Source organism: Bubalus kerabau, chromosome 5 (genome assembly GCF_029407905.1).
Source record: "Bubalus kerabau isolate K-KA32 ecotype Philippines breed swamp buffalo chromosome 5, PCC_UOA_SB_1v2, whole genome shotgun sequence".
Classification (NCBI taxonomy): Eukaryota; Metazoa; Chordata; class Mammalia; order Artiodactyla; family Bovidae; genus Bubalus; species Bubalus kerabau.
In genome coordinates this window covers 120,963,907-120,988,621 of record NC_073628.1, presented here as the reverse complement: position 1 = coordinate 120,988,621, position 24,715 = coordinate 120,963,907, and the positions used below count along the sequence as shown (strand labels likewise).

Here is a 24,715-nt window from a genome sequence, read left to right as displayed (position 1 = left end):
TTAACGTTTCTGAATAAATGTTAGTCAGTAAGAGACTCAGACTCCTCATTATTTCAGTCTTCTTAATACTAGTTTATTTTTGATCTGTTGCAAATAGCGTAGCTTCTATATCAGTCACCGTTCTCCAGAGAAACACAACTTATAAATATATATTAGAACTGGAAATGAATTATTGTATATTAAAACCCATATTTTTTCTAGTAGTCATGTATGGATGTGAGAATTGGACTATAAAGAAAGCTGAGCACTGAAGAATTGATGCTTTTGAACTGTGGTGCTGGAAAAGACTCTTGAGAGTCCCTTGGACTGCAAAGAGGTCCAACCAGTCCATCCTAAAGAAGATCAGTCCTGAGTGTTCATTGGAAGGACTGATGTTGAAGCTGAAACTCCAATACTTTGGCCACCTGACACGAAGAGCTGACTCATTTGAAAAGACCCTGATGTTGGGAAAGATTGAGGGCAGGAGAAGGGGATGACAGAGGATGAGATGAGTTTGAGCAAGCTCTGGGAGCTGGTGATGGACAGGGAAGCCTGGCGTGCTGCAGTCCATGGGGTTCCAAAGAGTTGAGCAAGACTGAGCAACTGAACTGAACCGAACTGATCTACCTAGAGATAGAATCAGATTCTGCAGGCTAGGGGCTCAGTCTGACAAGACTGTCTGTCCCCACCCCCTAGTTTAGATGCCCATCTCAAGTCTAGGTTGTTACCTGTACTTCTGACCAACTGGCTGAAAATCAAAGGTTCCCTCTACTCTCTTATGGGTTGAATTAGTTTGCCAGAGTGTCTCACAGAAACAATTTACTTACTAGATCATTGGTACATGATAAAAGGGTACCAATCAGGAATAGCCAGAAGGCAGGCATGTGGTAAGGGCACAAATCTTCCATGCCCTGTCCGAGCACCAGTCTTCCAGCCCTTGCAAACTCTCTGAACCTGGTCTATTTGGGTTTTCATGGAAACTTCATTACATAGGCATGGCTAATTAAATCTTTGGCCAATGGCAACTGGTTCAACCTCCAGCCCATCTCCCCTTGTGGTTGGCTTTCCCTGGCAACCAAACCCCCTTGCCTCGCACCCTCTCCTCCTTTATTAACCTAGGGCTTTACAAAAGTCACTCATTAACATAAAAAAGACATTTTTATCATCCTCACATTTATGAAATTTCAGGGGTTTTAGGAGCTCTGTACCAGAAATGGGGATGAAGACCAAATATATATTTCTTATTATAAATTCACAATGCCACAGCACCCATATGAATATTTTACTCCCAAAGCTTAAAGATATCAGTGTAACTTCTGATTAAACAGAAAGTATTTAGGGAATTCCCTGGCTGTCCAATGGTTAGGACTTGGTGCTTTTACTATGTGGCCAGGGTTTAATCCCTGGTTGGGGAACTAAAATCCCACAAGCCTCATGGTGCTGCTAAAAAAGCAAATAAACAAATTTTTGAATGTTTTGATTCTTACAGTTGAGCATTATGGATGCTCTTCTCCCAAATTATTTTACATATATGTAAATAAATATAAAGATATTTAATTTTAAGGAATTGATTGTGGGGACTGGTATGTCTAAAACTCATAGGGCAGGCCAGCAGCTTGATAACCCTGAAAAGATTTCTATATTAGTCTTGACTTAGAATTCCTTCCTTTCCAGAAATCCTTAATTTTTACTGTTAAGGCTTTTAGTTAATTGAATGAGGCCCATCCACTTCATTGAGGGTAATTTCCTTTACTTTATCCCTGGGTGGGGACGATCTGCTGGAGGAGGGTATGGCAACCCACTCCAGTATTCTTGCCTGGAGAATCCCATGGACAGGGAAGCCTGGCGGGCTATAGTCCATAGAGTCACAAAGAGCTGGACACGAGTGAAGCAACTTACATGCAAGCATGCACTGATTATAGATGTTAATTACATTTACAGAATACCTCCACAGCAATATTTAGACCATTTGACCAAACAGCTGGATACCATAGCCTAGCCAAATTGACACTTAAAATTTAATCATCAGCTACCCTAGTGGTTATATTCATCAGCAAGGGATGACAAAAAGCAATAGTATAATCATTCACTGTGTCTCTTAATTTCCCCCATAAAATGTCTGGATTGTAAGTCAAAGAGAAATCTACCAAGCTAAGTCCTAGTGGAATTCCAGACTACTTTGTTGCAAGTACCTTTTGAGCAGCTACCTTAGAGCTATATATTTTTACTTTAAAAGTGATCAGAAATATGTATAGAGGTATTGCTGTACTATTTTTATCTTACCCTACAGCTTGGCTTCCAAGTTAGAACATTTGCTTGAGAAAGATACTGTAGCTAATTTTGAAATTAGATAGGCAGAGTTCAGGCTATTGAGCTATAGATGGAATGTTTTAGGATTGGCTGATTTCTATGATTGATTAGTTTGTGTACCTCCTTTAGAAGATAACCCCTTTCTTATCTACAAAGTAGGAATAACATTTATCTCTTATTATTGTTGAGAGGTTTAAACAATGTATTGACGTGTCTAATGCAGTACCTCATACACAGTAGGTATTCCATAAATGCTTTCTTCACTTGTCCTACAATAGTTTTCAGAACTGAAACCAGAGAGAACCTCTAAGCAACGTGAACTCATTGAGATCATGAACTGGATAAGAAGATGAAACCTCTTTCTTTGTTGTTGAATTTTCCATGAACCTTAGCATCTCATTCACTTTCTTTTGACTGTGCAAGGCTGCAGAAGTAGAAAGAGGATTACTTTCCCTCCATTTTCTCTCATGAACTCAAGTATGCATTCATTCATTTGTCCATTCATTCAACAACTCTTTACCATATGCCTTTATGCTCCAGGCATCGTGGCAGGTACCAGGGATATGACAGTGATCACTCATTGTGGTCTTTGTTCTTCAGGGGCTCACAAGAGATGATAAGGTGACCAGAACTACTGACACACACAAAAAAAGCATGGAAAGAGGTAGGTTCAGGTTCTACCGATGGTTTCATATTTGCTTGTGGAAATGATAATGATGTTGTCAGCAAGCATTTTGTAAATAATATTTTACAGCTTAAGAAAAACAAAACATACTGAAGGAGAGAAAAACGAGAAGAGATTATGAAAAAATGTCTTAATGAGAATATATTTGCCAGCTATTAGTGTTGGCATTTTTATTATCCATCCATCAGGTTCCATTTGTTAAATTGACCAATTTAAATTACTTACATTTCACAGAATAACAAAATTAAGACTTAGGAGAACAGCTTTTGCTTTAAAATTTCTGCTGCTTTGATATTCACAGCAAATTAGAAATGATGCTCATTACCCTTTGGTGTGGCCTTACTCTGGGTCCAGCATTGGGCTAAGCAGTGCAAGAATCCTGTCCTTCAGTTCTCAAAATGATCCCCATCTTGGAAAATAGGAAAGCTAAAGCACAGAGAAGTTAAGTAGATTACTTAAGGTTGCTGGTGGAATCAGAGTTTGAACCCAGAAAGCCTGACTTCAGAGCTCTCTGAACTACCTATCTTATAGGGAATCAAAAAAATAAAACAAACAAAAAAAGTCCTAAAATGCTGAGACATTACTATGAATATATATGGAGTCATATTTTATTTTATTAAAAAAGTAGGCAATACTCTTACATGATTAAAAAATTTAAAGGCATAAAAGGATATCAAGTATTTTCTCATGGTCTTTCTTTTTGTCTCATGGGACTCCTATGATTCGAATGTTGTGGCATTTAATATTGTCCTGGAGGTCTCTGAGATTGTCCTCATTTCTTTTAATTCATTTTTCTTTTTTCCTCTCTGGTTCATTTATTTCTACCATTCTATCTTCTATTTCACTAATCCTATCTTCTGCCTCCGTTATTCTATTTGTTGCCTCCAGAGTGTTTTTTATCTCATTTATTGCATTATTCATTATATATTTACTCTTTTTTATTTCTTCTAGGTCCTTGTTAAACTTTTCTTGCATTTTCTCAATCCTTGCCTCCAAGCTATTTATCTGTGATTCCATTTTTATTTCAAGATTTTGGATCATTTTCACTATCATTATTCGGAATTCTTTATCAGGTAGATTCCCTATTTCTTCCTCTTTTGTTTGGTTTGGTGAAAAGCACCTTCAGAATGGGAGAAAATAATAGCAAATGAAGCAACTGACAAACAACTAATCTCAAAAATATACAAGCAACTCCTGCAGCTCAATTCCAGAAAAATAAACGACCCAATCAAAAAATGGGCCAAAGAACTAAATAGACATTTCTCCAAAGAAGACATACAGATGGCTGACAAACACATGAAAAGATGCTCAACATCACTCATTATCAGAGAAATGCAAATCAAAACCACAATGAGGTACCATTTCATACCGGTCAGAATGGCTGCGATCCAAAAGTCTACAAGCAATAAATGCTGGAGAGGGTGTGGAGAAAAGGGAACCCTGTTGGTGGGAATGCACTCCATAGTACAGCCACTATGGAGAACAGTGTGGAGATTCCTTAAAAAACTGGAAATAGAACTGCCTTATGTCCCAGCAATCCCACTGCTGGGCATACACACTGAGGAAACAGAATTGAAAGAGACACGTGTACCCCAATGTTCATCACAGCACTGTTTATAATAGCCAGGACATGGAAGCAACCTAGATGTCCATCAGCAGATGAATGGATAAGAAAGCAGTGGTACATATACACAATGGAGTATTACTCAGCCATTAAAAAGAATACATTTGAATCAATTCTAATGAGGTGGATGAAACTGGAGCCTATTATACAGAGTGAAGTAAGCTAGAAAGAAAAACACCAATACAGTATACTAACGCATATATATGGAATTTAGAAAGATGGTAATGACAACCCTGTGTGTGAGACAGCAAAAGAGACACAGATGTATAGAACAGTCTTTTGGACTCTGTGGGAGAGGGAGGGGGTGGATAATTTGGGAGAATGGCATTAAAACATGTATAATATCATATAAGAAACAAATCGCCAGTCCAGGTTCGATGCAGGATGCAGGAAGCTTGGGGCTGGTGCACTGGGATGACCCAGAAGGATGGTATGGGGAGGGAGGTGGGAGGGGGGTTCAGGATGGGGAACACATGTACACCCGTGGCGGATGCATGTTGATGTATGGCAAAACCAATACAATATTGTAAAGTAAAAATAATAATAAAAAAAATAAATAAAAGGATATAAAAAAGCAGAGACATTACTTTGCCAACCAAGGTCTGTCTAGTCAAGGCTACGGTTTTCCAGTAGTCATGTATGGATGTGAGAGTTGGACTATAAAGAAAGCTGAGTGCTAAAGAACTGATGCTTTTGAACTGTGGTGTTGGAGAAAACTCTTGAGAGCTCCTTGGACGGCAAGGAGATTCAACCAGTCCATCCTAAAGGGAATCAGTCCTGAATATTCATTGGAAGGACTGATGTTGAAGCTGAAACTCCAATACTTTGGCCACCTGATGCAAAGAACTGACTCATTTGAAAAGACCCTGATGGTGGGAAAGATTGAAGGCAGGAGGAGAAGGGGATGACAGAGGATGAGATGGTTGGATGGCATCACTGACTTAATGGACATGAGTTTGAGTAAACTCTGGGAGCTGGTGATGGACAGGGAGGCCTGGCATGCTGCAGTCCATGGGCTCGCAAAGAGTCGGACAAGACTGAGTGACTGAACTGAAGTGAACTGAAAAGGATATGTAGTAAAAAAGCTCTCTCCAGATCTCATCTGCCAACTACCTACTCCCCCTGTCCTGAAAGACAACATATAAGCTTGTATATATTATCAGTTTCTCTCTCTTTTTACATAAATGGTAGGCTACTATGTGACCCATTTCATATCTTTCTTTCCCCTCTTAAAAATGTATCCTAGACATCTTTCTCTTTTTTTTAAACATAAATTGCTTTCTATTTCTCTTTTAACCTTTGCCTAGTTTTCTATGGCATAAATGTCCCATGTGAGCTCATGTGTGTTCAGTCGCTAAGTTGTGTCTGACTCTTTGCAACCCTATGGACTGTAGACTGCCAGGCTCCTCTGTCTGATGCTTTGTCCAGTACTTTTAAAATTACATTTTATTTTGTGAGAAATTGATTTTGCATAAAGTTTGAGCTTTATATATTTTTTCCAGATGGCTACCTGTTGCTCCAATAAAATACTAAAAAACATCTGCAACAGTCAGTACACTTACCAGCTCACACAACAAGAAATCTGAGGTAGGGCTGTTCCAGAGTTGACTATTTCAATGGTTCAACGTGATTTCTAGGACCCAGATTCCCTTCACATTTTTCATGTATTGACTGACTTTCCTCCTTTATTCAAACAAAAAATTGAGGGCTTTGTCTCTTCTACATGTCCTCAAGACAAGCTTAGTGCTACAAGAATTCCATTTACTTAGATAAAAGACATTTTTGTACCATTGAACATAACAGATTTGCAGAATATTTTTCACGCTTCAAATTAACTGAAGTAGGAATCACCTCTATCAACAGTTTCAGCTATTGTGTCCAATACAAGCAATATGACATTATTTTCTATTGAAGGCTATGTGGTTATACTCCAGAATGGGATTTGAGAAAATTGAATATAACTCTGAAAGAACTGGCCAAGAACTGCCTCAATTCCTTACCAAATCCTGCAGCTCACCAGCATCTGAACCTCAGCATCTGTGTTTCCCTTGAATCATAGTGGGTAAAGCATCCTTGCCCCAGTCAAGGGCAAGGCCAATTGTTTCACACAGCTGTGTCTCTTCAGTTATCCCCTTGCACTTCTGTATCATCAGATTCTTTCTATTGCATTGTCTCCACTAGCAGTCTAATCTCTCTCTCTCTGTCCTCCACCTGCCACCAATCACCACTCCATTTCTCTTCCCCATTCAACAGAAAAATTTCTGAAAGCCATGTTTAGCTTACTGCCTTTTTGTCCTGCCTCTCATTCTTGCCATAATGCACTTCAGTCAGGCTTTCATTCCTCCATTCTCCTAACACCACATCGATAAGAGACAGTTCCTGTTAAGGTTGCTTGTGTAGATGTCCGTGAAGCCAAACTCATCTGATTTTCCCCTGACTGGCCTGAGAGCTCTTTCTTAGCATCTTTTCTGGCTCCTCCTCCTCCAGCAGACCTCTTGCAAGCCTCTGTGTTTTCAACCTGCACTCTTCCCTACTGCCATGGCTTTAAGTATCATCTATTCACAGATGACTTCAAATCCATACCTCTTTTCCTGACCTCTATCCTTAGTTCTAGACTTATTTAGCCAACTACCTTTCAGAATTTCCTTGTAAGTGTTTAATAAAAATGTCAAACTTAGTATGTCTGTTCATTGTTCAGTCGCGTCTGATTCTTTGCAACCCCATGGACTGTAGCCTGCCAGGCTCCTCTGTCCATGAAATCTTCCAGGCAAGAATACTAGAGTGGGTTGCCATTTCCTACTCCAGGCGATCTTCCAGACCCAGGGATTGAACCCACATCTCCTGGGTCTCCTGCATTGCAGGCATATTCTTTATGGTCTGAGCCACCAGGGAAGCCCTTGATATATCTAAAGCAGAACTAATTATTTCTCCCTTCCTCCCAGTTTATTCTTCCCAGGGTCTTCCCCATCATGGTAAATGGCATCTTCATTTGTCCAATTGCCCATAAGCAATTATCAACAAGTCCTGTAGTACTTACAAAGTATGTCTTGAGTCTGGCTACTGCTCTCTTCTTCAGTGCTACACCCTAGTCCAGGTGACCACCATCTAGCCTGAACTACTAAGACCATCTTCCAATCAGTCCCAGCTTCCTGTCTTTTTCAGTCTGATTGTTTCTTCATATACCAGTCTCAGTGATTTTTCTTTTTTTCATTAATCTTATTTTTTTCCTTCAATTTTTGTTTTTTAAATTTTAATTAATTTTTAAAAATTGGAGTCTAGTTGCTTTACAATGTTGCTTTAGTTTCTATTGTACAGCAAAGTGAATCACCTATACATATACATATATCCCCTCTTTTTTGGATTTCCTTCTCATTTAGGTCACCACAAAGCACTGAGTAGAGTTCCCTGAGCTATACAGCAGGTTCTCATGAGTTATCTACTTTATACACAGTCTCAATAGTGTATATAGGTCAATCCCAACCTCTCAGTTCACCCCCTTAGTTGTCCATACATTTGCTCTCTATGTCTGTGACTCTATTTGTGCTTTACAAACAGGTTCATCTATACCATTTTTCTAGATTACGCATATATATGTTAATATACAGTATTTGTTTTTCTCTTTCTAACAAACTTCACTCCATATGACAATGTCTAGGTTCCATCCACATAGCTGCAAATGGCTAAAATGAAAATTAGATTATGTGACTTCTCTCCTCAAAACTTATATTGGGGTCTCATCACCCTCTGTAATAAAACCAAAACTTCTCTTCCTGATACACAGGGTTCTACAGGGTGTGGTATTTGCCCACCAAACCTCATCTCTGTTCATTTCCTCCCCTTTTCATTCCAGCAGAAGCACTATGGCTGTTTTTCTTTCCATCAAGCACACCAAGCTTGTTTCCATGTTAGAACCTTTGCACCTGTGCTTGGAATACTCTTCCTCTATGTTTGCACAGATGTGTCCTCATCACTCACGGCTTGGCTCAAATGAGAGTTCTTAGAGATTCTGTGCTGAGTAATCTACTAAATCAGCTGTGTCTCTCCCCATGTTCTGTCATTCTCCACCACAATATTCTATACTAGCATTTTATAGCATCATTTATAAGGAATGGAAATCTCATTTACTCACTGATCACTCAGTCATCACTCTGAATGTAAACTCTTGATGTCAGAGCCTCAGGCTGTCTTATGCTCTGCTGTATTCCCATTATCTGAAACAGTTCCAAATATTCATCAGCAGTGAATACTCCTTAAATGTTTGTTAACTGATTAATTACTCCATGTTTGTTCTGAACAAACATTTACCTCTTCTGATCTCAGTTCCTTCAGTATTAAAATGAGGAAGCCTGGAGAAGAGAATACCTGAAATTCCTTCTGGATCAGTCTGATAACCTACAGTAATTACAGGAAAAATCTTGTTGCATCAGAGATTTGTATCTACTAAAGAACATTCATTCATTCATTCATTCAACAAGCTCTTTCTGAGTGCTGACCAAAAGCCTGGGACTGTTCTAGGCATCAGAGGCCAAGTCATAGCCATCAAGGTTCTAGCACATAAGACTCAACAGACAAACAGAAAACCTATAAAGTTAAAGCAATCCTTGTTTTCCATCTGCTTTTCTACTGATACTTTCACAACAGTTTTCTCGATACCGCTTAGTTTATCAACACTGGACTCCCTCTTACCATGGTTAATTTCCAAGACGTCTAGGATTAAGTGACATAATTTATGTGGCTATAATTTTAATAGCACCATGTAAAACATAGCCATTAAGGCTGCAGAATTCCTGCCAATTTGGTTTAGCTCTAATCCAAACTCTGCCATACTTCCAAATTTAATTGCAGCCCGACTTACACTAAAATTTTAAATTTTATGAATCTAATTTTTAAAAAAAATGAGATCAGTAAGGAACTAAAATTGTAAACATTCAGGTAGTAACACGTACAGGACTGCTAATTCTCTTGCCAAAATTTGAGACAGATGACTTTAAATTTGAATTGGAATTAGTGTACACAGAGAGCCAATCATTAATCACATGTCTAGAATGAAAATAAATCACTTTTAAACATGACTGTAGAGAATGAAAAATGATTAAGAAAAGTAAAGCAAATTATTATATATTGTGCTAACTGCCATTTGTTGGCATAGGCTACAAATCACTCATAGAAAGCAATGTCTATTTATATTTGCTTTAATCATTTATATAAAGAGATTTAGTATAGCTACAGAATGTTTTAATCTTGCATACAAGTACTATATTTAAAGCAATATATATTGGTCAAAATGTTTTTGGTTGGAAAGGAAGACAGAAACCCAATTCAAACTTAACAAAAAAAGGGGGAGGGGGGAACTATGTACTGTTTCATGTAACTGGAAAAGCCAGAACTCAACTAATAGAATGTCATCAGAGAAATCTTTTGTTTCAGTCAGAGGCTCTCCTTCTGGTGAACAAATGTTCACTAGCTGCATAATCAACTATGCCAAAGCCTTTGACTGTGTGGATCACAACAAACTCTGGAAAATTCTGAAAGAGATGGGAATACCAGATCACCTGACCTGTCTCTTGAGAAACCTGTATGCAGGTCAGGAAGCAACAGTTAAAACTGGACATGGAACAACAGACTGGTTCCAAATAGGAAAAGGAGTACGTCAAGGCTGTATATTGTCACCCTGATTGTTTAACTTATATGCAGAGTACATCATGAGAAATGCTGGGCTGGAAGAAGCACAAGCTGGAATCAAGATTGCCAGGAGAAATATCAATAACCTCAGATATGCAGATGACACCACCCTTATGGCAGAAAGTGAAGAAGAGCTAAAGAGCCTCTTGATGAAAGTGAAAGAGAAGAGTGAAAAAGTTGGTTTAAAGCTCCACATTCAGAAAACTAAACTATTGGCACCCGGTCCCATCACTTCATGGGAAATACATGGGGAAACAGTGGAAACAGTGGCTGACTTTATTTTTCTGGGCTTCAAAATCACTGCAGATGGTGGTTGCAGCCATGAAATTAAAAGACACTTACTCCTTGGAAGGAAAGTCATGACCACCTAGACAGCATATTAAAAAGCAGAGACATTACTTTGCCAACCAAGGTCCGTCTAGTCAAGGCTATGGTTTTTCCAGTGATCAGGTATGGATGTGAGAGTTGGACTATAAAGAAAGCTGAGTGCTGAAGAATTGATGCTTTTGAACTGTGGTGTTGGAGAAGACTCTTGAGAGTCCCTTGGACTACAAGGAGATCCAACCAGTCCATCCTAAAGGAGATCAGTCCTGTATGTTCATTGGAAGGCCTGATGCTGAAGCTGAAACTCCAATACTTTGGCCACCTGATGCAAAGAGCTGACTCATTTGAAAAGACCCTGATGGTGGGAAAGATTGAGGGCAGGAGGAGAAGGGGATGACAGAGGATGAGATGGTTGAATGGCATCACCAACTTGATGGACATGGGTTTGGGTGGAGTCCGGGAGTTGGTGATGGACAGGGAGGCCTGGCGTGCTGCGGTTCATGGGGTTGCAAAGAGTCGGACACGACTGAGCGACTGAACTGAACTGAACTGAACTGAACAGCTCAAGATCCATGACTTGCCAGTTTATCAGCCCAAGGGGAAAGGGAGCAGTTGTTTTCCTTTAAAATTTTTTTATTAATTTATTGGCTCTTCGTTGCTGCCCGGGCTTTTCTCTAGTTTTGTTGCGTGGGTTTCTATAGCTTCTCTTGTTGCAGAGCACAGGCTCTAGGGCATGCGGACTTCAGTAGCGGCAGCTCCTGGGCTCTAGGGTCCAGGCTCAATGTTTGTGGTGCATGAGCTTAGTTGCTCCACAGAACGTTGGATCTTCCTGGATCAGGGATCAAACCCGTCTCTCCTGCACTGGCAGGTGGCTTCTACACCACTGAGCCACCAGGGCAGCCCAACAGTTCTTTTTCAGTAGTTACAATAGAGAAATCCTGGGCAAGATTCAAACTGGCCAAGTTTGGGAACAGACTAACAAAATGTATTTCAAAGGCCCTCACACTCTTTCTTCTTCAGAACTGTTATTCTTGCAGTGAGATAATGTTGGCTAAATTTTAGGAGAATGTAATCTGATTAAATTGATCCACCTTAAGGTGTTTAAAAGTGATAGCTTTATCATTTACAACTTAAATGAAATGATAATTTGATGCAATGTCAAAATAAGAAAAGGAATTTAAGGCAGTGTGGATGAAGACAGTTTTAATTGGGTTCAATAAATTATGCCAATATGGAAGGATACCTTCTTTCAAACATAAGGCATCAAACATAAGAAATCTGGACATCTCTGTCCTACTCACACTATTTGTGAGTGCAAAGAGTATTGGGAAGATGCTGTGAGAAGGGTCTGTCCTTGGTTCAGGCAATAAAGGATACATTGTCTGTAGAGAACAAAAAGCAATAATAAAACTAAGTCAGCTCTTTTTCGTGCCTAGTGCCTAGTGCAGCCACAGCTTGTGGTCCCGAGAAGCACCTGAAGCCCATAGCAGCTCCAAAGCTTTGGATAAACTGACTGGTGTGTTTGCTCCTCGTCCATCTACCAGTCCCCACAAACTAGGGAATGTTTGCCCCTAATCATTTTCCTAAGGAACAGACTCAACTATGCCCCAATAGGAGATGAAATAGAGATCTGTATGCAGAATTTCATTAAGAGTGATAGCAAGGTCTGCACCAACATAACTTACCCTGCTGGTTTTATGGATGTCATCAGCACTGATAAAACTGGAGAGAGTTTTCATCTGATCTATGACCCCAGTGGTTGCTTTGCTGTTCATTGTATTACACCTGAGGAGGCAAGGTACAAGCTGGGCAAAGTGGGAAAGATCTTTGTGGGGACAAAAGGAATCCTTCATCTGGTGACCCACTATACTCGCATCATCCGCTACCCTTGATTCCCTCATCAAGGTGAATGACACCATTCAAATTGACTTGGAGACTGGAAAGAGTACTGATTTAATCAAATTTGACACAGGTGCATGGTGACTGGAGGTGCTAACCTGAGAAGAACTGGTGTGGTCACCAATCAGGAGAGACATCCTGGTTCTTTCGATGTAGTCCATGTGAAAGATGCCAATGGCCACAGCTTTGCTACCTGGCTCTCAAAAATTTTCATTATTGGCAAAGGCAACAAACCATGGAACTCCCTTCCCTGTGGAATGGGTATCTGCCTTACCATTGCTGAGGAGAGAGGCAAGAGACTAGAAGCCAAATAGAGCAGTGGATAAAATGATTCCTGGGTGACATGATTGGAAAAGTCTTTGTACTTAGTTAAAGATAATACCACATTAAAAAAAAAATGGCTAAGTCATTTTGGTCCTCCCTGCTGGCTCAGACGGTAAAGAATCTGCCTGTAATGCAGAAGACCTGGGTTCCATCCCTGGGTCGGGAAGATCCCCTGGAGGAGGGCATGCAACCCACTATTCTTGCCTGGACAATCCCATGGACAGAGGAGCCTGGCAGGCTACAGTCCATGGGGTTGCAAACAGTGGGACATGACTGAATGAACAACACTAAGTCCGCTTGCATTTTCTTATTATCATGTATAGGAATTCTAAACAATTTCAGTGATGTAATATCCATCCCCAACTTGATGGACCAGCCCCACTGTTACTGCATCTCCCTGGAGTTGCTTGTCAATACCTCCTCTCATCTCCCGATTCAAGCACGCTGCAGTAGAAGTCAGAGCGCTGGCATATTACTTTTCACAACTATTGCTACCCGACTAGGAGAATTAATGCATTATATAGAAAAGAGGGAACTGAGACTGCAAAAGGAAATAATCAAGAGATTATGCTTTACAAAATGGATTATAATTAATGTCAAACTGTGCGTTATAAGCAGTTAGTATAAGCTCGTAATATAAAATAATTGAATTAGTCCCCCAAATAAATTCAACAGAAAAGTCTGTTTTGGAAGAGTAATTCATTTGTCAGCTGAGCAAAAGAAGCTTATAAGGAATAGCTGAATAATGCCAAACGACTGTTAAACTACTTTAAAGGCAAGCATGTGAATTTGATTTGGATGAGAGTCGGTGTCATTTCCTTCATTTTCATATAGCCCCAGCCCAGCACGGAGTATCACAGCTGGTCCAGCAGGTGGCACTCTTCTCTTTGTGCACTTGTACTAAACTAACCACTTGTCCAAGTACAAGGTAATCTTGACTTCAGAAGAACCCTATAATCTGTTTATCTATGGCAATAATACAGTCATAGATTTTTGCAAGAGTAACTATGCTGGTCTATTCTTTGTCAGTTTTCTTTCTTAAATCAATCTGCTCTTCCCCAGTAGCATATTAGACACCTTCTAACCTGGGGAGCTCATCTTTCAATGTCATACCTTTTTACCTTTGCAAACTATTCATGGCATTGTCACAGAAAGAATACTGGATTGGTTCGCCATTCCCTCCTCCAGTGGCTCGTGCTTTGTCAGAACTCTTCATTATGACCTCTTCATCTTTGGTGACCCTGCCCAGCATGGCTCATAGCTTCACTGAGTTATGCAAGTCCCTTTAACCACAACAAGGCTGTGATCCATGAAGGGGCTTAAGTCAAAGACTTGTTTTACTATACTACATGGACTGGGACTGATGGGAGAGGGTGGATATAGCGAGCAACACTGCCCTGATTAGCATCGTATGTCCATCCTGATAGCCATGAATGTGCTAAAGGTGCCACCACACTGCATCGTGGTTTTCCTGGTACCACCCATCAGCTCCTGACCCCATATTCTGACCCTGAGATGGGAAAAAGATGCTGAAGAGCACCCCAACCACCATGCCCACAGCTCAACCCATCACAAAACCCATCTTCATGAGGTGGAAGTAACATGGCTGAAACTACGCTCAGGGATCCAAGGCCAACAGCATCTCACTTGCGGCCTTGGTTGCTTTTCGTCTTTGTTAGATTTGAAGACTGGTTCATACACGTCTAATTGCCCTATTGGTTCTAGAGTTTGTCATCCTTAGTTTCAAGCTTTTGTCAGTTTCTGTTAAAATACTTTGACTTCTACTCTATGTCTAAGTTCTTACACTGTGCTGGAGATCTACATACAATTGAGATGATTCATATTTGAAAAGCACATTGAACTGAAGCAATCTTTATAAACTTAAAAAAAGACTTTTTCTAATAAAAATTCCACACATCCTTGGACCTTTTGAAACTTCTCCTCAAGACTCACTGATGAGCAGAAGTTGGATTCCATCTTCTACATATTCTCTCTATTTCAACCAGCTCCATTTTCTAGAGTTTGCATCAAGAAAACATTTTTTTTCAGATATACAACTAAAATATAATAGGCACATTGCTTTCCCTTTCAAAATTTGTCCTGATGCCCTGCCTCCTGGAAAGTGTGACTTGTTGTACACATATCAAAGTACTATAATAAGCACAAAAATAAAAAGAATTAACATTATTATGTTAATAAAGCACATTTTCATTTATTACCTTTTTTCATGCTTGCTTCATTTAGAGATTGTGAGATATATGCTGGACGTATTAGTATGTATTTTGTGTATTATATATGTGGTCTGATCTCATTTAATTTTCACAGATACTCATTCTGAAGAAAAGAAATACAAAGAGAAAATTTAAGTTATTTCCCCAAGTCATGAGGCAATGTCAGAATGGTGACTGGAGATTCTAAACCTTGTACCTCTGAAAAAGATAGACCATATTAGAGTATTGAAACAATCTTGCTAGTAAGTGTAGGAGCTTCATTTAAAAAAAGAAACAAAAAACTGTTCATAAAATGACTTTCAATAGTTAACTCTATTTTGTGCAACAACCTATGAGAGTTTTGTTGATAAAGTTAGGCATTCTTTAGAAATTGTACAAAGAGAAGAGGAGAAAAGAGTGCTAAGGAAAGATGGGAGAGGTTCAGAGACAAATTTAATTAATTTTACAGTTTGCCTACAGTTAGCACAACCTTCAAAGATTATTCAAGGGAGAATATAAGGAAATGTGTTTTACTGTGGGCAAGAATCCCTTAGAAGAAATGGAGTAGCCATCATAGTCAACAAGAGAGTCTGAAATGCAGTACTTGGATGCAATCTCAAAAACTACAGAATGATCTCTGTTCATTTCCAAGGCAAACCATTCAATACCACAGTAATCCAGGTCTATGCCCTGACCAGTAGTGCTGAAGAAGCTGAAGTTGAACAGTTCTATGAAGACCTACAAGACCTTCTAGAAGTAACACTCAAAAAAGATGATGTCCTCTTCATTACAGGGGACTGGAATGTAAAAGTAGAAGTCAAGAGATACCTGGAATAACAGGCAAGTTTGGCCTTGGAGTACAGAATGAAGCAGGTCAAAGGCTAATAGAGTTTTGCCAAGAGAACACACTGGTCAAAGCAAACATCCTCTTCCAACAACACAAGAGAAAACTCTACACATGGCTGTCACCAGATGGTCAACACCGAAATCAGACTGATTATATTCTTTGCAGCCAAAGATGGAGAAGCTCTATACAGTCAGCAAACAAGACCAGGAGCTGACTGTGGCTCAGATCATGAACTCCTTATTGCCAAATTCAGACTTAAATTGAAGAAAGTAGGGAAAACCACTAGATCATTCAGGTATGACCTAAATCAAATCCCTTATGATTATACAGTGGAAGTGAGAAATAGATTTAAGGGACTAGATCTGATAGAGTGCCTGAAGAACTATGGATGGAGGTTCATGACGTTGTACAGGAGACAGGGATCAAGACCATCCCCAAGAAAAAGAAGTGCAAAAAGGCAAAATGGTTGTCTAAGGAGGCCTTACAAATAGCTGAGAAAAGAAGGGAAGATAAAGGAAACGGAGAAGAGCAAATATATACCTATTTGAATGCAGAATTCCAAAGAATATCAAGGAGAGATAAGAAACCCTTCCTCAGTGATCATTGCAAAGAAATAGAGGAAAACAATAGAATGGGAAAGACTAGAGATCTCTTCAAGAAAATTAGAGATACCAAGGGAACTTTTCATGCAAAGATGGGCTTGATAAAGAACAGAAATGCTATGGACCTAATAGAAGCTGAAGATATTAAGAAGAGGTAGCAAGAATACACAGAAGAACTATACAAAAAAAGATCTTCATGACCCAGATAATCACGATGGTGTGATCACTCACCTAGGGCCAGACATCCTGGAATGTGAAGTCTAGTGGGCCTTAGAAAGCATCACTACAAACACAGCTAGTGGAGGTGATGGAATTCCAGTTGAGCTATTTCAAATCCTAAAAGATGATGCTGTGAATGTGCTGCACTCAATATGCCAGCAAATTTGGAAAACTTAGCAGTGGCCACAGGACTGGAAAAGATCAGTTTTCATTCCAATTGCAAAGAAAGGCAATGCCAAAGAATGCTCAAACTACCGCACAATTGCACTCATCTCACATGCTAGTAAAGTAATGCTCAAATTCTCTAAGCCAGGCTTCAACAGTACATGAACCGTGAACTTCCAGATGTTCAAGCTGGTTTTAGAAAAGGCAGAGGAATCAGAGATCAAATTGCCAACATCTGCTGTATCATTGAAAAAGCAAGAGAGTTCCAGAAAGACATCGGCTTTTGTTTTATTGTGGAGAAGGAAATGGCAACCCATTCCAGTACTCTTTCCTGGAGAATCCCATGGACAGAAGAGCCTGGTAGGTTACAGTCCATGGGGTTTCAAAGAATCGGAAACGACTGAGCGACTTCACTTTCTGCTTTATTGACTATGCCAAATCCTTTGACTGTATGGGTCACAACAAACTGGAAAATTCTTACAGAGATGGGAATACCAGACCACTTTACCTGCCTCCTGAGAAATCCGTATACAGGTCAAGAAGCAACAGTTAGAACTGGACGTGGAATAGCAGACTGGTTCCAAATAGGGAAAGGAGTACCTCAAGGCTGTATATTGTCGCCCTGCTTATATAACTTATATGCAGAATGCTGCTGCTGCTACTGCTGCTAAGTGGCTTCAGTTGTGTCCAACTCTGTGTGACCCCTAGACAGCAGCCCACCAGGCTTCCCTGTCCCTGGGATTCTCCAGGCAAGAACACTGGAGTGGGTTGCCATTTCCTTCTCCAATGCATGAAAGTGAAAAGTGAAAGTGAAGTCGCTCAGTCGTGTCTAACTTATAGTGACCGCATGAATTACAGCCTACCAGGCTCCTCCGTCCATGGGATTGTCCGGGCAAGAGTACTGGAGTGAGCTGCCATTGCCTTCTCCTATATACAGAATACATCATGCAAAATGCTGGGCTGGATGAAGCACAGGCTGGAATGAAGATTGCCAGGAGAAATATCAATAACCTCAGATATGCAGATGACACCACCCTTATGGCTGAAAGCGAAGAATTAAAAAGCCTCTTGATGAAAGTGAAAGAGGAGAGTGAAAAGGTTGGTTTAAAACTCAACATTCACAAACTTAAGATAATGGCATCTGGTCCCATTACTTCATGGCAAATAGATGGGGAAACAATGACAGACTTTATTTTTTGGGCTCCAAAATCACTGCAGATGGTGTCTGTAACCATGAAATTAAAAGATGCTTGCTCCTTGGAAGAAAAGCTATGACCAACCTAGACACTGTATAAAAAGCAGAAACATTACTTTGCCAACAAAGGTCCATCTGGTCAAAGCTATGGTTTTTCCAGTAGTCGTATGCATGTGAGACTATATGGACTATACAGAAAGCTGAGAGCTGAAGAATTGATGCTTCTAAACTGTGGTGTTGGAGAAGACTCTTGAGAGTCTCTTGGACTGCAAGGAGATTCAACCAGTCCATCGTAAAGGAAATCAGTCCTGAATATTCATTGGAAGGACTGATGCTGAAGCTGAAACTCCCAATACTTGGGCCACCTGATGTGAAGAACTGACTTCATTTGAAAAGATCCTGATGCTGGGAAAGATTGAAGGTGGGAGGAGAAGGGGACGACAGAGGATGAGATGGTTGGATAGCATAACCGACTTGATGGACATGAGTTTGAGCAAGCTCTGGGAGTTGGTGGTGGACAGGGAAGCCTGGTGTGCTGCAGTCCATGGGGTCTCAAAGAGTGAGAGAACTGAACTGAACTACTGAAGCAAAATGAATTTAATATGCAGTGTATGTTACAGTATATAGGTCAAATGAGAATGTGACAAACAAGAGGTTCATAATTCTATGACATGCAAAGGAATCCCAAAACATGCACACGTTTTCAAGGTGCGAAATGTCTATTAAACTAATTGCTCCTTTAAAAAAAGATACTTTGAGTGAATTATATCTCAATAAAGATGTCAAAAAAGGTAACCATTTTTAGTATGTGAAATTTACTTAAAAGAAATGGTCTTTAAGAGTATTTTAAGCCCCCAAATATCGATGCAGTACAAAAACTAATATTTCAAAGGAAATTTCCTAAACTAGCTGATTTGAATCACATGAAATTGAATCTGGTTCAAAAAGCTATCAAATTGCTTGGAGACTCATTTTTAGTGTGTGATTAATAAAATGATTCCCACTTAGGATTTGCAAATATTAAATACTATGACTAAAATAATGAATTCCTTAATTTTTTCTGTAAACCAATTAGGGAAAAAGAGCTTTATTTGTTTGGGGAAAAAAGGGAGCAGAAGTTCTTGCTTAATATAACATCAATGATTTTCAAGGTCCAATTAAAATCCACTTTCTCTAGAAAATTGCCTCTCTGACCACTGTTGTCCTTACTAATAATAAAATTCCTAATTTCCATTTACTGAACACTTACTGTGTTCCTGGGGATAGGTTAAGTGGTTCGCAAACCCAATAAAATTTAATTTTGTCTACACTATGAGGTAAGTGTTATTAACTCTGTTTAACAAATAAGGAGACTAAGACAGGTAAGTTAAGAAACTTGACCAGGTCACACGTTCAGGTCAGGTTCCAGGCTGGAACTGTCTGGTTATAAATCTTAATAACTACACCATACAAAATCCTTCCGTGTACCTTGTTCATTCTGTGAATGCTACAAGTGAGCAAAGAATGATAAATCAGTATAGTCAGTCTTTTCTCAGTGTATTCCCAAATAAGAGGTGACAAGCTAAAACTCTACTCTGACAGGAGATCCAATCTAGTTCTCTTTAATAAGAATAACAGCATTCTGAGGTATAATTATACCAATTTGTATAATGAAAGGAATTACTTTTCTGAGAAGAATGATATGATATGATACATTTAATGTGTATCATATGATACATTTAAAGTGTATCACGCTGCTGCTGCTGCTAAGTCGCTTCAGTCCTGTCCGACTCTGTGCGACCCCATAGACGGCAGCCCACCAGGCTTCCCCGTCCCTGGGATTCTCCTGGCAAGAACACTGGAGTGGGTTGCTATTTCCTTCTCCAATGCATGAAAGTGAAAAGTGAAAGTGAAGTCACTCAGTCGTGTCCGACTCCTAGCGACCTCATGGACTGCAGCCCACCAGGCTCCTCTGTACATGGGATTTTCCAGGCAAGAGTACTTTATGATACCCTTAATACTAAGAGCTGACTAGAGTATTGAGAAAAGAGTTGAAGACTGAATAGCTCAAATCACTGAATAGCTGGAAATGCTCTTGATCCACTGTGATCACAGCTTCCATTGATTGCAGATTCTTATATCTCATTCCTTCACTTATTCAAGAGTTATCTACGAGCACCTACTATGTGCTAGGTGCTGTTTTAGGCATCGAACATATTATCAGAGAACATAAAAATCCCTGCCCTTAAGAAAGAAAAAACAGCAACAACAGCATCAACAAAGACAATCTGTGACCTCATGGAATTTCCATTTCAGTGGGGAGAGCCAGAAAGAAACATATGTCAGATGATGCTGGGTGATATGAATAGGGGTAGAGGCAGAGGAATGAAGCCTGGTGTTTAAACAGGGGTTAAGGAAAGCATCTCTGATATATTTGCATTTAAGTAGAGATTGAATGAAGTGAGACAGTTGGAAAGGAAACCATGTGAATTATCTGAGGGAAGAGAAAGCTAGGTGAAGAGCGAGCACGTGCAAAAAAAGCCCTGAGCTTGGTGTGCCCTAGCAGAGCAAAAAGGCCAGCAGGGCTGGAAGGGGAGGGAGAGTGGGTGATAGGTGAGGGCAGAGAGGAAGTCGGGGCTTGTGTCAGTGACAGACTTTGTGGCTTTTCTCTGAAGGAGGCAGACCAGTTAGGAGGCATGTGTAATTATCCAGGTGAGAAATGATGGGGTTGATAGCTGTGGAGAGGATGAGAAATGGCTGGACACTGACTATATTTTGAAAGTCAATTTGAAAGAATTTACTGACGGACTGGAACATAAGATGTGAGAGACTGGGGGTGAGGAATGAGAAATCTTTGTGTTAGAATGCTAGATAAGTAACTTTGGAGAGAAAAACGTCCCCCTCAGGCCTCGTTCTTGTGTGAACAGATCATTTGACCTTGAAGGTTAAGTCAGCAGGAGTCACTAAAATCTGACTGCTAAGAATAGGGAGAGATGAGTGGTGACCCTTCTACCAAACTGGTTCTTGTTTGGGAGGAGCTGCCAAGCTAAACAGTGGTTGTGGGAAAAGAACAAGTGCCCTTTCTAATGAACTATTTCTAGTTTGTCAAGGAAAGGAAGGGAATCTGAAGTTGCAAGAGCAGATTTTGATCAAATCTCAAGAAGTTGCTGGACTGTGAGCCTATTGTAGGATCCAAACTTAGGTTCTCCCTATTTTTTTTTTTTTTTCTATTTCTCTTTTTTCCCTAATCCTCCACTCCCTCCTTGGCTCAACTTCTTTTTTTTAAATTTTTATTGGCCATATAGTTGATTTTCAATGTTGTGTTAGTTTCAGGTATACAATAAAGTGTATCAGTTATACAGGTACATGTATTCACTCTTCTTTATAGATTCTTTTCCCATATAGAGTATTGATAGAGTTCTCTGTGCTATACAGTAGGTTCTTGTCAGTTACCTTTTTAATACATAGTAGTATGTATGTGTCAGTGCCAATCTCCCAACCCCTTCCCCCCATCCATCCACTGTGTTTGTGGGTGTGTGAGAGTGAAAGTCGCTCAGTTGTGTCTGACTCTTTGCAGCCCCATGGACTGTACAGTCCATGGAATTCTCCAGGCCAGAATACTGGAGTGGGTAACCTTTCCCTTCTCCGGAGATCTTTCCCTGGATCCATCCCCTGAAAGGATCCATCCCCTATCCCGTGGTGGTTAACCTTAAGTTTGTTGTCTTCATCTGGGATTCTACCTCTGTTTTGTAAATACGTTCATATAAACCCTTTAAATTGAATTAGCTGCCTCCTAGATTTTGCATTTCTAACAAGTTCTTAGGTGATGCTCCAAAAGAACTGTTGCTTCTGGTACCAAAGGGCAGGGCGTGCAAAGCAAGGGGCCCTTGACCTCCACCTCCTGAGAGGTGAGGAGGAAGGTTCCAGCTTCAGAGGTGTCCGGTCACCAGGGAAACTGTCCTCTGACCCCAAGGTGAAAATAAGAAGCCAGCGAAGAGAAGAAAAGTCCTTCCAGACCCGACATCCCCTCGAGCTCACCCGTGGAGCGAGGGCGGGAAGACAGCTCCGGGCCGGCCCACAGATCCTCAGAGGGCGCGGACCCGGAGGAGGCGCCCCGGCAGGCCGCGCCTCTCGGAGGAAGTTTGCCCTTTAATTGCACAGCCCGGATCGCCGTCGCACCAACTTCCAGGAGCTGGCAGCGGGCGCCGACGGGAGTGTCCGTCTCTCCCGCCCGGGCAGCCGCGGCGCTCCGCATCCTCCGGCACCGTCACCATGGGCGGCTCGGCCTCCAGCCAGCTGGACGAGAGCAAGTGCGCCTACATCCGAGGTACGCCCGCCGGGGGTTTCCCGGGAGCGCGACGGGTCCGCCCGGAGCCTGGGGCCAGGCTGGGCGCCCGGGCACAGGTCCGGGAGTGGGTAACCCGCGCGGTACCTGCCGCGCTCCCGCCCTCCACGGCCGGCTCAAGAGCTGCGGGCGCGGGGATGACCCGGGCGCACAGCCCCTCCCCAGCCAGGGGGGTCCCCTCGCCGGAGGGCAGCTCGCCGGAGCGCCCTGGTCGGGGTCGGGTGCGCGGGTCCAGGGCGCATAGGCTCGGGATGCTTCCGACGCGCCGCCGGACGGTTGGGAAACGCAGGTGCCGGCTGCGGAGAGGGGGACCACCCCCAGCCCCCCGCCCCCCCCGTTTCCTCCACTCTGTGGTTTTCCGTGTCTGTTCTGCACACCCCAACCCCCGTCCCCCGCGCAGCAACACCTCGCCCCCCTGTACCTGGCATGGCACACAGTTCTGAGCCCTTTCTGAACTTGCCGAAAAGAGAACTGGGGGGATATCCCTCGCTTCTAGAGATTTCCCTGGGGATTCCCGGCCTCTTGCGCTGAATTCCCCTCCTGGTGATATTGGCCAGGTTTTGCAAAACGCAGCGTCGGCCACAGCTTCACTTGAACTTCATAATGTCACTTGCGGGATGGTTTCATCAGAGGCAGCAAGGCCAGTGTCATTCCTCTCCCAGGTTGTTCCCTTCCCGGAGGGGAGGTGAGGGGCCGGGGGGCGGGCAGGCAAAAGAGGAACACGCGTGTTGTGTAACAGTGGCTGAAGTTGTAGACGGAGAGAAACTCACTTGAGCGACTTTCAGGGAAACAGTGATACAGTAGAGTGTGAGGCAGAAGAAAACAAAACCCAAGCTGAGCTGAAACTGCAGGAAATCATGACTCTCTATCTCCTGGGTGAAATTGGCCTCTTTTCCCTCCCCCACAAATCTTGCCGACAACCACTACCTAACAGTTGGTTAGCTCGTGAATTTATGTTTTCTGGCTTTAGAAATACCTGCTAAACTAGTATTATACTCTAGGCTTTATCCTAATTCTGTTAAAAAAAAATTTAAGTTCTTTCTGATACCTCTTTCTGGCCCCTGAACCATTTCCTAAGAGGAAAGGATTTAGTTAGTGTGCTTATTCCGTATTTCCTTGCAGTTACCACAACATTGAAAACCACTTAAAACGGATATCAAATCAGGGCACGTGAGAGCAACTTAATTGATTTTCCAGACTTCTGCTCTGCTGATCACCAACAGCCCATACTGTCAGGGAGCAAAATTTGGTCAAGTATTCCTTTGCTGTTTATTTAACATGTGGGAAAAGATGGATGATTTATTTATATTAGAAAACAAAGCTAAACTAAGTGTGCCTTAGTCTTACAAATTTGGTTACAGGCTTATTGTTGATATCAGTGTGTAGGGGACTGAAAGAACAATGTAATAGAACATTGTGAGAAGCGGCTTGCATTTAGTTATTAGCAAAATAGGTTTATGGCATTTATTTTATAAAACCGTATTTTGTTGAAAAGCTTAGAAACACATAAAGTTGTAGCATGGCCATCTACAGTAATCGTTGGAAGTCCAGCCATATGAGGGGTTAACTTGCTTGAAGAAGACTTCATGGTTACCACGGTTATTGCTGCTGATGTACTCATATGATAAGAAAATGTATTACCTTTTTCATTCTGAAATCAAATTATTACACATACAAAAATATGAGATAGCTAGTGCACAGGAAGGATTGGTAATAAATGTGTTCTGAATGCATTAAAACTATAACAGATTGTGTGACAGTCATTATATCCTCTAGTCTTGTTCTCTTATGTCTCTTCATTATTTGTTTGGGAGGGCACTTTCAAAATATGTGGGGGTGGAGGCAAGAGAAGAGTTAAAGTTAGAATACCTCCAGAGAAAATGAGAAATCTCCTCATTTGAGAATACTGGTCTTGCCAAAAAGAGAAAACAGCACTGGAAAAATGCATGGTGTTGTGAATTGTTAGTGCATGAGCAAAAGAAGGTCATGAGGCTGTGATTTCCTGACAGTTTTGAAGCCCCAGATCCCTGAAAAAAAACCATAACCCTGTCTTCACTGCTTTGCCCATCCTTCAGCCCATAAATATTCTCAGGCTTTTATTTAATCGTAAGCAGAACAATTGAAAATATGACGGTAAAGTTTAAACACAATTTTATGACCTGTTTCTCAAGTAGCTGCCAGTGAAATAGTATGGATTTGAAAGCTCCTGTAGCTGAGACAATAACTTTTCTTCAAGCTTAATAAACTTTGCCAACATGGAGGATAACCAGTCAATACATTTGCAGTGAATTTTGTTAACTTAATCTTGTACGTGTTGAGAGCAGCT

General features: G+C 41.1%; 1 protein-coding gene and 1 pseudogene across 1 annotated transcript in view; both read left to right on the top strand.

Annotated features, from left to right (window-relative positions):
- The first annotated feature begins 2,943 nt into the window (after nt 1–2,943).
- LOC129654316 (40S ribosomal protein S4-like) lies at nt 2,944–12,894 on the top strand (annotated as a pseudogene).
- A 9,271-nt stretch (nt 12,895–22,165) lies between these two features.
- Nucleotides 22,166–24,715, top strand: part of NIBAN1 (niban apoptosis regulator 1) — a 188,273-nt gene continuing 185,723 nt past the window's right edge. Inside the window, exon 1 of the mRNA XM_055582930.1 lies at nt 22,166–22,371. Coding sequence (XP_055438905.1) covers nt 22,317–22,371 — 55 coding nt within the window. The 5' untranslated portion in view covers nt 22,166–22,316. The remainder of the gene's footprint in view (nt 22,372–24,715) is intronic.